A 14,665-nucleotide genomic window follows, 5' to 3' on the forward strand; every position below is an offset into this window, starting at 1 on the left:
CAATGATGGACCACAGACATAATTATGTTTGTATAAGTGGTAGACTTATCCATAGCGGTATCTTTTACATTTAACATTTGCCGAAAGAAAACTATAGAAACAGTACAGTTAAAAATAAAATTCAACAGTACCTAGTTAAAATTAAACATATAATAAAAAAAACTGTATACACCATCATATATAAATAATACATAAATACTAAAATAACATTAATATCAGGCAGATAACAATATCGCTAAATTTGAATCTTTCCTAAAGATAATGTGTATATGTGTGTTGATACCGTTAAAACTTTTTGATGAATAATTGTCACTTAATTTGTGAAATTTATTTTTTAATATGGCAATATTATATTAGCTAGCACAAAACTATCGCTTATAGTCAGTAGTCAGTCATATATCAGTCAAATTTTATCAATCTAATAAACTATCTGACTGACTACCCGTCACTGTAATCAAATTTAATAATTATTTATTAGGCACATATATTTATTCGTTTATATGTGCATTTATTATCATAGATTTTACACATTTTATGTATAAATCAACATGGTAGAATTACTTCTTGATCCAAATATACGACTATGGGTGTTTCTTCCTATAGTAATCATCACATTTCTCGTCGGAATAGTAAGACACTATGTATCTATCATTTTATCTTCTCAGAAGAAAATTGAACTTATTCAAGTTCAAGACAGGTAATATCTTTAAAATACCCAATCTAGTAATAAAATACTTTATCATATACCTATAACAATTAACGTAATATTTTAATATATAAGACACCAAGTGCTATACACTAATTCATACAAAAAGAATATGAAATACTGACCTATACTGCCTAGCTGCCTGTATCGTCTTAATAATAGGCTAATATGATCCTGTAAATGGAAAAGACTCCATGTCTTGTATTTCTTTGCCATTTTGTATCTTTATTCCCAAAATATATTTTCATTACAGTCAAGTGATGATAAGAGCCAGGCTACTCCGTGAGAACGGCAAGTACTTGCCACGGCAGTCATTTGCAATGCGCCGCCACTGGTTCAACAATGAGGAAACTGGTTATTTTAAAGTGCAAAAACGTGCTGCTACTTCACAGGTATATTGACTGTACATATATATAGCTTTATTTCAAAATATAATTTATTGTATTATTTCTTAAATAAGTTTTTTAGTAATTAACTCTTAAAAAGTTAAATAAATTTTTTAGTATAAGAACAGTGCATGTAATGCATCTGGTATTCGCAAGTGTTCACAGGCTATGGTAACTGCTTATCATCAGATGAGCCGTTCACTAGTTTGTCACCTTAGTGTTTTTTTTTATTAAGGCACACTTGATTTTGAATACATTGTTTTTATTTCTATTTATATATATTCTTTATTGCACTTGTAAGTTACATATAAAATAATCTAATTCTCAATAAATAAAATAATAAATAATACTACCACCCCTTCAGACTGCAATTTTAGCTAATAATGAGCAAAAATTTCATTGTTGCTACTTTTTAAATAAAAATTGATTTACCATACTAGTAAATTCTAAGACATAATTGAAGCTCGTTCCACAGTGAATGTTAGTTAATTTTATATTTCATTTATTTCCCTAAAAGAATATTATAACTCTGTTGTTCTTATCCACATGGACATTTTCTGTACTAGCACCAACTATTTTGCAATTATAGACGGGTAGAGGCACATTATGTCAATGAATAAATTATAAATATAATTTAAAACTTTGCTCTGTTGTAACAACAGGACAAAAAGAATTATCAAAATCAATTCAGATATGACAGAAATATCATATACTTATATATATTTTAAGTATATATATAAATATATATGTATATATATATATATATATATATATATTTTATTAAATAAATAAATTAGTATTTTTATACTTTATTTTTTGTGTGTTTTTCTTTGATTATATTTCTGTGATACATAATCACATTAATTTAGTTAAATTGGTTGTTTGTCGAATGTTTGTCTATCATAGAAACATTTGAATTGAGAAGCATCTCCGCTTTGGAGTTCTATAAAAGTATATATTTAATTTTAGAATCCAATGACAGACCCCGGCATGATGACAGACATGTTGAAAGGCAATGTGACCAATGTGCTGCCCATGATTGTCATTGGTGGGTGGATCAACTGGATGTTTAGTGGTTTTCTTACAAGTAAGTAGTATTTGTAGACCTATGTATAATTTGCTCTTTTTTTTTAATGTTAATTAATATTACAAGTATGAAAGTGAGTTTACCTTTTTCCCCCATGAAATTTGATATGGAGAAAGACAGGCAATATTTTATTCTAGTCTTGGGGATGCATGATATTGTGATATTTAAGGTGTAAGGTGTATAGCTAGGATCACTTACTTTTACACCTTTTACAAAGATTGTTTCCTTAAGCTGAACTTCCAGCTCATTTAGATGAATGGTCTACCTTTCTTAGTCTTCTTTTGGAAAGGGTTTTAATTTCTTATACAATTTGTAATGGCAAACAAGAGTTTCATTAGAAATACTTTGTGGGATGTGGTGGAACAATCACCTATAGACATGAACAGCTCTATGGACCAGAACATCCAACTTCAGAGTCATAGCACCTCAAGACCAAAAAACAAAAATTAAAATCATTTCAAGACAAATCATGGCCGATGTTATAATTTAGCCCTACTGATCTTAATGTACCACTCTTATAGACTTGAGTGGCGGTACTGCTAAAGTGTCATACTATCATAATTTTACTACAATTCGAAAGTATTGTATGTATGTGTGAGTGAGAATGACGCGCGCATGTACATTCGTGCAACGTGTCCGTTAATTGCTTTAATTTACGTGTTTAATTTCTTTGTCCATTAGCCAAAGTACCATTCCCGTTGACACTCCGGTTTAAGCCGATGTTGCAGCGAGGTGTGGAGCTTACGCACCTGGATGCCTCATGGGTGTCATCCGCCTCTTGGTATTTTCTGAACGTATTCGGTCTACGCACCATTTACGCTCTCGTACTTGGAGAGAACAATGGTATGTCTTACTATCGTGATTATAATATTACACTAAATGTAATGTAATGTAAATTGGACTATTTTTTCCGCATTAAGCTTCTCAAGATATATCTCTCTCATATTAAAATATTATAGTTTATAGCTTATAACTCAATCTCGACCAATTAATTGAAGAAATTTGAATGAATTTTTAAACAAATACAGACATCAAATCGTAATATTATTTTGCTATCATCAAACAACTATATATATACAAATGTATTTACTGATTTTAATAAAAATTTACTTCAATTTTTAGAGTTAACTCTTTTAATGGTAAAAAGAACATCTAATAACAGGTGATCATTGATGAAGATATCCTATAGCAAAGACCGTCGTAAAATTAAGATTTTAATTCTAGTTTGAGTGAAAGCCAAAGAGTATATCTAAATAATTTGGCATAGCCGCCTCAACAATGCACAAAAAGAAGTCCTTTCAATATTAACCTAGCACGTATAACAGATATGCAGTTGCGTTAGTGACAACAAGTTATTATTGAAAAACATTTTCAGCTGCTGACCAGTCGAAGATAATGCAAGAGCAAATGTCCGGAGCAGCGATGGCGATGCCTCCGGACCCCAAGGCCGCCTTCAAAGCAGAGTGGGAGGCTCTGGAGATCACCGAGCATAAGTGGGCGCTTGCCAATGTTGAAGCGGATTTGCTCACTACTGAGAAATAGTGATAACTTAAACAAATGATTACGAGATGGATTTAGACTGTAAATACAAGTCTCTTATCGAAGTGAAAATATCAGTAAATGTGTAACAAACATTATCACCGAATATGTTAGTTAAAGAATGTGCAGAATTTAAAAAAGGATTTAGCAATTTTGTCGCCCCGGGCAAACTATTTTGCCTCTAGCACTCATCTGGTTTGACGTAGCTTGGGATCTGCCTTAAAGTTGCACCTCGAGAAATGTTTTTTATTTGTTACTATGCATTTAATTTTTTTAATACAAATTTTAGTGTAATACAAATGTTTAAAACATTTGCAAATATATTTTTTTTAATGGGTGGTAATGCGCTATCGGTATACGCTGGCGGGGCACCAGTGAGAGAATTCATCGTGAAGAATGCCACGACAATTAACCACTACGGTTTCAGGGGGAACCGCGTGGAAGTCAACCTGATAGGATACATTGCTAGCAATGGGGCTATTAGACCCCATTATTGACAATCCCTTTCCCACTGCAATTTTACATTACAATGTATTTCCGTAATTGTTGATATCAATACATTATTAGATAATTAAATAAATGTTTTATTATATGTGTACAAGGGAATGTTATTTAATTTAATAAAACAATATATGCATTAATAAAAGTTTTATTCCAATGCAAAAGTAAATCGAGTATGTACAATGGCTTAACCTGTACAAACATATTTATTAAAATAAAAGCATATAACATAAAACTGCATCATGCGCATTATTGGTTGATAACAAAGTTGGTTGCACGTTCGTAACAAAAATGTTCACACCATAGGGTCTACCATGAAATGAAATTTCGAATTTATGTCGTATAGTGAAATGTTTTCCGAAATATTGGGGCCGAATGAAACACAAATCTCATGTTAAAAAGACATAATACATACCGTTTCAAAATATTAAAGTATCGTTCCTTTGAATTTTAATGGTAGGATTTATGACGAACGAAATAATGAGCTTCATTCCGAAAATTCATTTTCAGAATATCATTTTATGGTTGACCCCTATGATTCCTACCACATACTCGGCACGAAAAGGAAAGGTAACACATTATATACTTACTACATTACCATCCAGTGTTAAACAGACCTTAAAAATAAAATTCATAATCGCATAAAAACCATATTATGAAAACAATAATTAGGTATAATATTGTAGATAAATAATACATATTTATGTAATTTATTTATTACATAGTCCATTATTGTATCAGGAAAAGTTGGTCGAGTATATTATGGCGCATCGTATTCGTGTGCGGTATGTGGGGGGGGGGGGGGGGAGGATTAGCGCAGTCCGACGAAGTGGTGAAGAGGACTTAGGCCTAATTTATAAAATATAATTTCATAATGTGAAAGAATTTGTTTTCATGAAACCATGTTTTTTTTTTTTAAACTGATGAAGTCTATGTCATGTAAACTAGTTTAAATTACGTTTAATCTGTACTAATATTATAAAGCTGCATTGGAACAAAATTCACAGCTGCATTTGGAAAATGTTTTCAAACTCTTGGAATATATAGATATGGTATTAACATCAATGGCGAATACATTACTCACTTGCCGACGTCATAGTAACTATGGCGGAATCCCTGGAGGATCTGATTACCATGCTCAAGGAACTCAAGTGTTTCTCAACAGGTATGTCTTAAGATGAACATGGACAAGATTAACCCTTTGAGTGCCGACGAGTGTCATCGCGCTCGTGCGCATTGCAACTAAAAGTGCCACGAGCGTCACAGCGTTCGTGAAATCAGTCGCTGTTTAGCTTGCTGTACAAGGGTAAATGACATCAACACGACAAAGATTTCTTTGGCATTTTTAAGTAGATATGAGTAAAAATCAATGGCACTAAAAGGGTTAAGATCATGTCTAACGTCCATGGTCACACCTATATTGGTTACGATTGAGAACACTATGCTCGAAGTTGTCGATGAGTATGTATATATTCGGGACAAGTTGTTCGAATGGGTAAGTCCAACTTCAACCGAGAGGTCAACCGATGAATCCAACTCGACTGGGCAGCGTTCGGGAAACTACGCCACATCTTTTCATCCAAAATACCTCAGAATTTGAAGACGAAGATCTTTAACCATTGCTTGTTGATGACTTATGGAACCGAAACATGGTCCTACACGATTGCCTGTATGCAAAAGCTACGAGTTACTCAGCGGGCTATGGTGAGGGCTATGCTCAGTCTCTATGCGTGATAGAATCCGAAACAAGAATATCAGCAAAAGAACCAAAATAACCGACATAGTCTGAAGGATAAGCAAGCTGAAGTGGCAATGAGCTGGTCACATAGCTCGAAGAACCGACAACCGATGGAGAAGAAATGTTCTTGAGTGGCGACCGCGTACGGGTAAACGCAGTGTAGGACGACCCCCCACTAGATGGAGTGACGACCTGAAATGCGTTGCAGGGAGTCAGTGGATGCAGGTGGCTCAGGACCTTTCTTTATGGCAGTCTATGGGGGAAGCTTTCAGGCATTATCCGTCCAGCAGTGGACGGATAATGCCTGAAATGATAGTAAAGTATCCCTGAGGGCTATTTTTCATTTTTATAAGTATATATTTTCAATAATTAATCACAATAAATGTAACTGAAGTAGGTAAAAAATTTATAATGCAACGCACACCATGTGCATTGCCTGAATGTTTTAAAATAAAGGAATAAAATCTCTAATAAAATATTCATTACTTTTAGCTTTACAAAAATGTCCGCGACACCATATATTTAAGTTTAATATCTCAGCCAAAAAATGGTTTTTGTTAAAAGTAAAATAAATAATACAAGAGTAAGTTTGGATACAGGTTTGACGTATACTTTACAAGTTCTTATAAAAATAAATCAAAATGGAAATTTCATGGAGATAAAATTTACTTTTTACAGCATGTTTATTGATGCAGTTGGTCAGAAGATAATGTGAAATAAAAACAATAAGTTGGTAAAATAATTGCATTATCGCTGCCATTGGCCGTGCGAGAATAGTAGGCGGGACACAGAAGGAACTATATGTATAAACGCGCGCACATAAAACTGTTAAATAGGCCGTTTATTTTAAAATCTTAGAGTATATTTGTGCAGTACGTATCACACTTGCTAAACTACCAGCCTTACTAAAATGTGTTGAACAGTTTAAAAGCTACACAAACGAATATTGCACCCGTGCGAAGCCGGGACGGGGCGATCGTTATAATTTCAAAAATTAAGAAACTGCATATGGTGGCGATTGTGCGCTGCGACCATTTTCGTCTGTAACTCTTCGCCGCACTACGTCGGACTACGCTGATTTTAAACTAACACTACATCGGGCCGATTTTCGGTCATTAAGTGAACGTAACGCTATGAAACGCTGGCGCCTCTGTTCGGTCGTACGCGTACCGATTTTCCGTCGACAGTTAATCGGCAACGTCGCAATGCGCGTATTCTTATGTGATGCGCTATACTCAGCAGTCAGCCCTCGTTGATAGGTTGTTATGCGGCCGAAGATACATTAGCCTTAGTCTTATGTGTAATGGATAAAATAATGAGAAAAAAGGCATGTGTGTTCATACATATACGAGGAGTATATGTATGAACACGTGTTTTTTTACGTCTCCCCACAGTCGTACCGCGCATGAAGTTACCGTGTTATAAATGTAGATAGCGACTGTTCGTGTAACTTATATCAATACAAGGACAATATACTATTTTTTGATGAGTTGAACAACATCCTCGTCGTGTACTAAGTGCTGGATGCCGACCCGTTGCGGCGAGTACTTGGTGCTGGTGCCCCAGACGAGAGCATATTTGAGCTGAGCGGCCAGGGTCCGGTGGATTGCGTGGCACACGTGCTCCACTGTCACGCCCTGAGAACAAATATATTATGAGCACGAACAATAGATATTTAATCGTCAATTATGTTTTCTGTTAAACGGTCTACTGGTAGATAACGCCATATGGTGTTAAGTCCGCCATTTTCTTTCTAGGTGTATTAAAGTTTAATAAATAAATATTTTTTTTTATTATTCCTTTCACAAATAGTAATAGAATATATTATGATAGTTTTATATCTAAATATAACTGTATCACCAGCAATGTGAATGGTAGATTACTGTATAAAAAAATAATATAAAAACATACAAAACTACTGTAAAGTACAGTTCATTATTATGTTGATTAAATTAATTTTTATCATTCAAACAGAATTATGATGTTAAATCTAAGGAGTGCAGTATTTCTCAATAAAGAGAACAAAACTTTGAACAAAGGTGTCTGTTTAGGCACCTATATCCTTTATGTGAAGGGTTAGATTTGGGATATTACAGGGTACAAAAGAACATCTTGGTTCTCAGGAATGGCATAATGTAACCGTTACACATGTGTAATCTTTGATTGTTGTGGTACTGTTCATATCTATACCAATTTCTATCGGGTGAGGTGTCAGCTTGTTTGCCAATTTCAGTTCTACTCGTTTGCTTGTGTGCCACTGTCTAATTCGTGTTTCTACCGTGAAGCAGGTGTTTGCTTGGCTGTTTCGGTTTGAAAGGGTGGGATATGGCAGTGAATTTACAGGGTACAGAGGAATAACACCAGAGTTCTCAGGGATGGCAACGCATGGGGGATATCATAACCGAAACAGTATACTCTGTTACGTCCATGATACTGCTCATGTCTATAAGCGACGGTTACCGGTTTCCAACAGGTGGGCCGACAGCTTGTTTGTCATTCTAAGTTGCATAAAAAAAAAAAAAATAAAAGAAAAATAATATTCACCCTCCTCAGGATAAGTCCGTCGTCGAAATCCGGCGGTTGGCCAGGCTTTTTAGTATACACTCTTATCAGGGATAGGTATTCCCACAGCGTCTCCAGTAAGTAGTCTAAATTCAGTTTCATATTGCAGCTGGAAATAGTAAGGAACAATTACTTCTATGTGATGAAGAATCAACAATTATAAGAGACAATGGTTGGTCAATTGGTTGGTTGGTTGGTCAATTGGTTGACAAATGGTTCTGCAATATAGATAAAGAAAGCCAAACTGGCAACCCTAAACTAGCAAGATTGTGTCCCACAAAAAATAATCGATTTTAATTTTGACAAAACCAATTATTTTAGTCTAAAAACTAAACTACTGAACTATACGATTTTTTTTGGGACCAATCTGTTAGTTTCTTATTTTTTTGATGGATGAAAATGGTATGGTAACCCCGCCTGCGTTATCGGGATACGCTGGCGGAGCACCAGTGAAGGGTGATAGGTAAGAATGAACACAGGCCAGTTAGCCCATCATGATGAATTCATCATGGTTTATTACCATGATAGTTTCCAGGGGGAACCGCGAGGAGGTCGACCTGGTTGGGTATATTGCTAGCAATAGGATTCTCAGCCTCCATTACTAACAATCCCTTTCCCCCATCTGTTAGTATTAGTAGTAGTTCCTTTCAGATAAAAGAAGAATCTTCTAAAATAAATTGAACTGATGGAATGATGAGGTAATAAACATAAAAAATACATCCAAATCAAGAACCTTCTTTTTTTAAAGTCAGTTGAAAATAAAGGGGTGATTGACCTGCTAAATACAATGACCTCATAAATATTGGAAGCCCATGGTTGCAAGATATTGGAAAATAATATGGGGGTAAAGTCTGAACTAAGTACTCAGGAATGAACTGAGTCCTCAGGAATGGCAATTCATGGAAGTTATCGTGGGCGAAATAGTATACTCTGTTATGTCCATGGTACTGCTCATGTCTATAGGCGACAGTTACCACTTTCCATCATGTGGGCCGTCAGCTTGTTTGCCATTCTAAGTTGTATAAAAAAAAGAAACATTACTTTTTAGGGTTCGGAATATTGGTATATCTTGAGAACCCACAAAAAACGACAGTTCCTTTTTTTAATACATTTTTATTACATTTACATTTGTATAGGTACATATTGTAATGAATGTTAATATGATGATATGTCAATATAAATACCTCACTACGACAGAGTTGGGTTCCCGTGCTATTCTGTCAACTTCTTGTATGGAGATCTGGTCGATTTTATTGTATACGTAAAGGCAGGGCAGGTAGACGCGGTTGGATAGGATCACGTCGATAAGGTCGTCCGCAGAACAGTCTTCGCGGAATAGCACCTGGGAATTGTATTTACTTTAAAAGAAATGAATATTTAATGTGGGACCTAATTTATGTACAAACACGAACAAATAAAAACTAAAATACATATGTTTGGTAAGATTAGCTAACACTTTTGTTGTTTTAAGGGAAAGAAAAAAAAATAATTAAGGTGGGATATTATTATTTCCAGTATTTACACTGACATAATTTACATAGATCTTGAATTAAGTTGGTAAACTCTTAAATTATGAAGAGACTGAAAGTTTTAGCAACAACTGGTACTGACAAATACTAAATTAGATTATAAAACTTAGCAGTGTCCCTTTAAACAAAAAAGCCAACCTGCCCGCCAATTGTGGCAACTACTGGTAAAACCTCGTTTGTGGAGGAGGCCGATGTTCAGCAGTGGACAGTTAACGATGATATGGTGATGATGATGAGATTATACAAATAATTACAACCTGAAAAAATTACCTCGGCATTGAATATTTTATATTCATGCAGGATCATCTGCACCATCTTCTCGTCCACTTTAGTGAGCTGACAGGTCGAATTGAAAGAAAGACCGCCGCCTTTCTTCACCTGAAATTTTTTTTATAATATACATCTGCTTCCTAATTTGCTACTAAATGTGTAAATTTCAAAACAATCTTGCTAAATCTTTTCAATGTATTTCATTATAAAACAAATGTTATTGCATTTAATTATATATATATATAGCTTTAGTCAAGTATTGAAATACATAAGTTTTAAGTTTCAAAAAATATAATATCAGTGAGAAACCAACTGAGTAAGCAATTTTTTTATTCATAGTCAGTTTTAATTACTATTGTATGGATGAAAAGGCCATATTTTGGTCAAATATTGACATTTAATCTTTATTTTTTATATTTTACTTATCATTATTATTATTATTTTGTTTTTATTTGTTCTTTTTTGTTTGTTCACTTTTTTTGTTAACTCCTATTTTTGTAGCTTTGTGTGCAGCGTCTTGTATCTATATTGTTGCTACTTGTGAAAACCTATTAGTGGCTTATTTTGTTATCCTAAAACTGTATCTATTTGCTGTAGTGTAGCCCTGGTTTTCCTATGAATAAATAAATAAGCTGATGTAGATAAATAGAATATGGTTCATAATAGTGATTATACAGGGTGGAAGGGACAGGTTGGTCAAAACGAAAACAGCCGATTCTGATGAATCTGAATCATCTTCCTACTGAAATGCATCACACTACATATAATTAACGATTCTTTGTTTTGACACCGCGCAATGTATTTTAAATTTTACGATCGACATGACGCCCGATACCTACAGCGCGTACTATACTACAAATCAGTAATGCTTCTTCGTAAGTAGTTTTCGTACGATTGTGGCGTTGACGTTGCGCAAATGATTCCGCGCTTCGTGGTTGGATTTTAATACGAATATTACATTGTTGTTTTTTGTTTTTCACAGTATTTCATTATGAAACATTGTTATTTCTTTATATTAATACATATCATGAAATACATGATTTTAAATGTAATAAATAGGAAACAATTTTGAAATTTTCTAGGAAGAATTTTCAATGATTTTCAGTTCAGAATAATGGTCTGAATTAATTGTTTCAGTTTTTGCCAACCTGTCCCTTACATCATGTATATTATTACTGAAATTATTTATTAATTGTGCTAAGTTTAAAAAAAAAGATAATATTGTCATTTTGGAATTACCTTAAAATATATATTGGGCTTTGTCTTGTTTAGCCTGATACCGACACTTTCCAATTCTTTCTCCAGCAGCTGTCGATGCACATATGGCTTGGTCGCATCCAACATCATGAGCACCAGATCAGCCGTGCGAGCTACTGCTATTACCTGTACCATAGAAGATTTTCAATGAGTTTATTGGTGTAAAGTCATTTAGTAAAATCTTGGTGTAAAAGCATTTAAAAGTAGATATAAGGACTTTTTTCAATCTGATGAAACGGAATGGTAACCCTGTCTGAGCTGTTGGAATATACTGGCAGAGTAACAGCAGAGATAAAGTCCAGTTACAGAACTCACTGTGATAGGCAGGAAAGAAATGTTAGTCATGGGGTCTAATTGCATCATGCATGCATGATCATCTGCACCGATAGATCAGCCTCGTCTCTCCATCTGATATCCCTCGTTGCAGGGTGGAAAGGGATTGTTAGTAATGGGATCAAATAGCCCCATTACTAGCAATATACCCTATCAAGTCGACTTCCATATGGTTCCCTTTGGAAACCATTGTGGTTAATTATTGATGAATTCATCACAATAAGCTAATTAACCTGCTTTCAGCCTCACCTATCATTTCATACTAGTGCCCCACCAATGCAATAAAATAGTACAAAAGGGGTTACTATTCTATTAACATAAAAAAAAGTCAACCTGTTCTCTATTCAAAGTTTTATATTATTGTGATAAATACTTATTTAAACTGTAACTTTAATAGTAGTAAAATTACCTGTCTTCCTCTACCCTTGCCCTGGGCAGCGCCTTCAATAATACCAGGTAAATCGAGCAGTTGTATGTTAGCACCTTTGTATTCAATTACTCCAGGAATACATGTTAGAGTTGTAAATTCATAGCTTGCTGCCTCTGAGTGTGTGTGTGTTAGGGTTGACAGTAATGTGGACTGAAAATATAAGTTGATACAAGATTAGGAAATTCCAAAATTATATATTTCAGTCCTGTTAACATTAAGTCTTAATTTCTGTTTCTTAAAACATATTATGATATAAAAAAAAAAGATAAAATTATGATATTCTCTAGATATTTTATTTATTTATGTTAATCATCTGCTTTCATTTATTTGATTAATTTATTGTGGAAATTTCACTGATTTATGTTATGGTTGTGTATACTATTTATATGTTTTAGATATTGTATGTTTCCCTTTTAAAGTAAAATAAAAAATCTTTTAATTTAAAGGCATTTACAGGAAGTATTCATAGTCCCAATGAGATTACTATTTCATGTTCAACCTTTTAAAACATTTGTTGCCCCTAGATAGAACTCTGTTGTGAATGTTGAAATTATTGGCAAAAACACTTGTTTTCTACATTCCATTGTCATCTCCATTACTAATTTTTTATGGGGGGAAAATGATTGTTCGTAATGGGGTCAAACAGCCTCATTACTAGCAATATACCCTGTCAGGTCGACCTCCACATGTTTCCCCCTGGGAACCAATGTGATTAATTCTAGTTGAATTTGTCAAGATGGGCTAACTGACCTGCTTTCATCCTCATCAGTCATTTCTCACTGGTGCCCTGCCAGTGTATACCCATAGCGCAGATAGGGTTACCATACCATTGTCACCCATTAAAAAAAAAAGTTTTTATATGCTACTTTCATAGACATAAATTTTTAAAGTAGGAAAACTAACAAAATAGAGAGCTTCTATGTGGCCTATCAAAATAAAACATACACCAGTTTTTGCATGATGCCAAAACAAACATACAGACAGATAGATAGACACACAGACTGATAAAACTTCTAAAAAATATTGTTTTGACTTCTTTTGTTGTTATTAAGATTCTCACATCAATTTATTTTAAATTTTTTTAAGCACCCCCCTCCCTTCTAAGATATTATTTTTCTTAAATATCTCCCATAATATAGACATTTTCTAGTTACAATTTTGTTATATTGCTAAGATTATTGATAACTGATATTTAACAATGTGAACTCACCTTGCCCACAGATGGAAAACCAATAAGAGCCACTCGGGCATCACCAGATTTTAGTACATCAAAGCCCTCCCCTTTTTCTCCACCTTTCTTAGAAGGTTCCAGAAGTTGTGAACGGTACTTAGCTAGCTTTGCCTTCAATAAACCCAAGTGGTACTCCGTTGCTGAACAAAAATAAACTTATATTACTGGCCATATAATTTAATTTGATGGAATATGGTTTTCACGGTATATACTGTGCCACTTACAAACACATTTCATATCTTATTCAAATATACCTCTTGTATTTTAATGCTAACTAAAACATCAAAACTGATTAATTACAATATTTCATTGTCCGTAGAAGAGACCTCCATATATATATATATATATGATATCACATCACTTTAATTATTATTATTATTTATTATTTATTTCCCTAGGGTTTGTTAATAAAATTGTTAGTATTATGTATCCTCTCTGTTCAAGACACAGATTCTTATGATAAGTACATTTTACCACTAATTCAAAAAGTGGTATCACCTAAGACTTGGCAACTAACTGTATTATTATTGCTTATATGAAAAGATCAATCAAGCAATCCTAGCTTTTAGCAAATACTATTAATTACTACAATTTGTCATCAATAATACACGGGATTGTAATCAAGTGGTAACAAAATAGCTTTCAGATAGATCTAAATAAATTTGCTTACTAAGTCACAAAATAATCAAATGTGAAGTATTATGAATTGAATTTGTGCCGAATATATAACGCAATTGAAAAAGGTTATATGATAGATCACCTTTATTCTTCTGTGTTCTGGCGATTTCCTTTTCTATTTCTGATATTTTTTCTAAAATACCCATGTTTGCACTATTTTAAAACTATTTAACACAAAAGGAAACTACTTTTATCAAATGCTTTTTAGATTATTTAAACATTCAAGTTTATTTTATATAGATAAACATTTCAAACGAATAAAGTGAAAAGCTAATAATAACAGTTCAAATTGCAATTATATGAAAGGAAATTCAAAAGTTAGGTTAACTATTTATTTTATAGTGATTAATAAGTACCTACAAGTACCAACGTTTTTGACATTGACACATTGGTAGGAGTGCAGGAATAACAATGACAG

The 14,665-nt window shown here is 33.7% G+C and overlaps 2 protein-coding genes across 2 annotated transcripts; one reads left to right on the forward strand and one right to left on the reverse strand.

Moving 5' to 3' along the window:
* The first annotated feature begins 391 nt into the window (after positions 1-391).
* LOC113511155 (ER membrane protein complex subunit 3) lies at positions 392-4,364 on the forward strand. Its single transcript, XM_026894765.3, has 5 exons — positions 392-697; positions 960-1,098; positions 2,062-2,179; positions 2,861-3,022; positions 3,555-4,364. The coding sequence occupies exons 1-5, from the start codon at positions 549-551 to the stop codon at positions 3,719-3,721; spliced, it is 735 nt and encodes a 244-aa protein (XP_026750566.1). The 5' UTR covers positions 392-548; the 3' UTR covers positions 3,722-4,364.
* Positions 4,352-14,614, reverse strand: LOC113511088 (developmentally-regulated GTP-binding protein 2). Its single transcript, XM_026894677.3, has 8 exons — positions 14,330-14,614; positions 13,549-13,709; positions 12,318-12,488; positions 11,558-11,701; positions 10,319-10,426; positions 9,704-9,861; positions 8,502-8,628; positions 4,352-7,594 (listed from the first exon to the last, which is right to left on the reverse strand). The coding sequence occupies exons 1-8, from the start codon at positions 14,391-14,393 to the stop codon at positions 7,433-7,435; spliced, it is 1,095 nt and encodes a 364-aa protein (XP_026750478.1). The 5' UTR covers positions 14,394-14,614; the 3' UTR covers positions 4,352-7,432.
* Positions 14,615-14,665: the final 51 nt, after the last annotated feature.

The sequence above is a fragment of the Galleria mellonella genome, unplaced genomic scaffold (genome assembly GCF_026898425.1).
Source record: "Galleria mellonella isolate WM207_F2 unplaced genomic scaffold, CSIRO_AGI_GalMel_v1 utg116, whole genome shotgun sequence".
Lineage (NCBI taxonomy): Eukaryota > Metazoa > Arthropoda > Insecta > Lepidoptera > Pyralidae > Galleria > Galleria mellonella.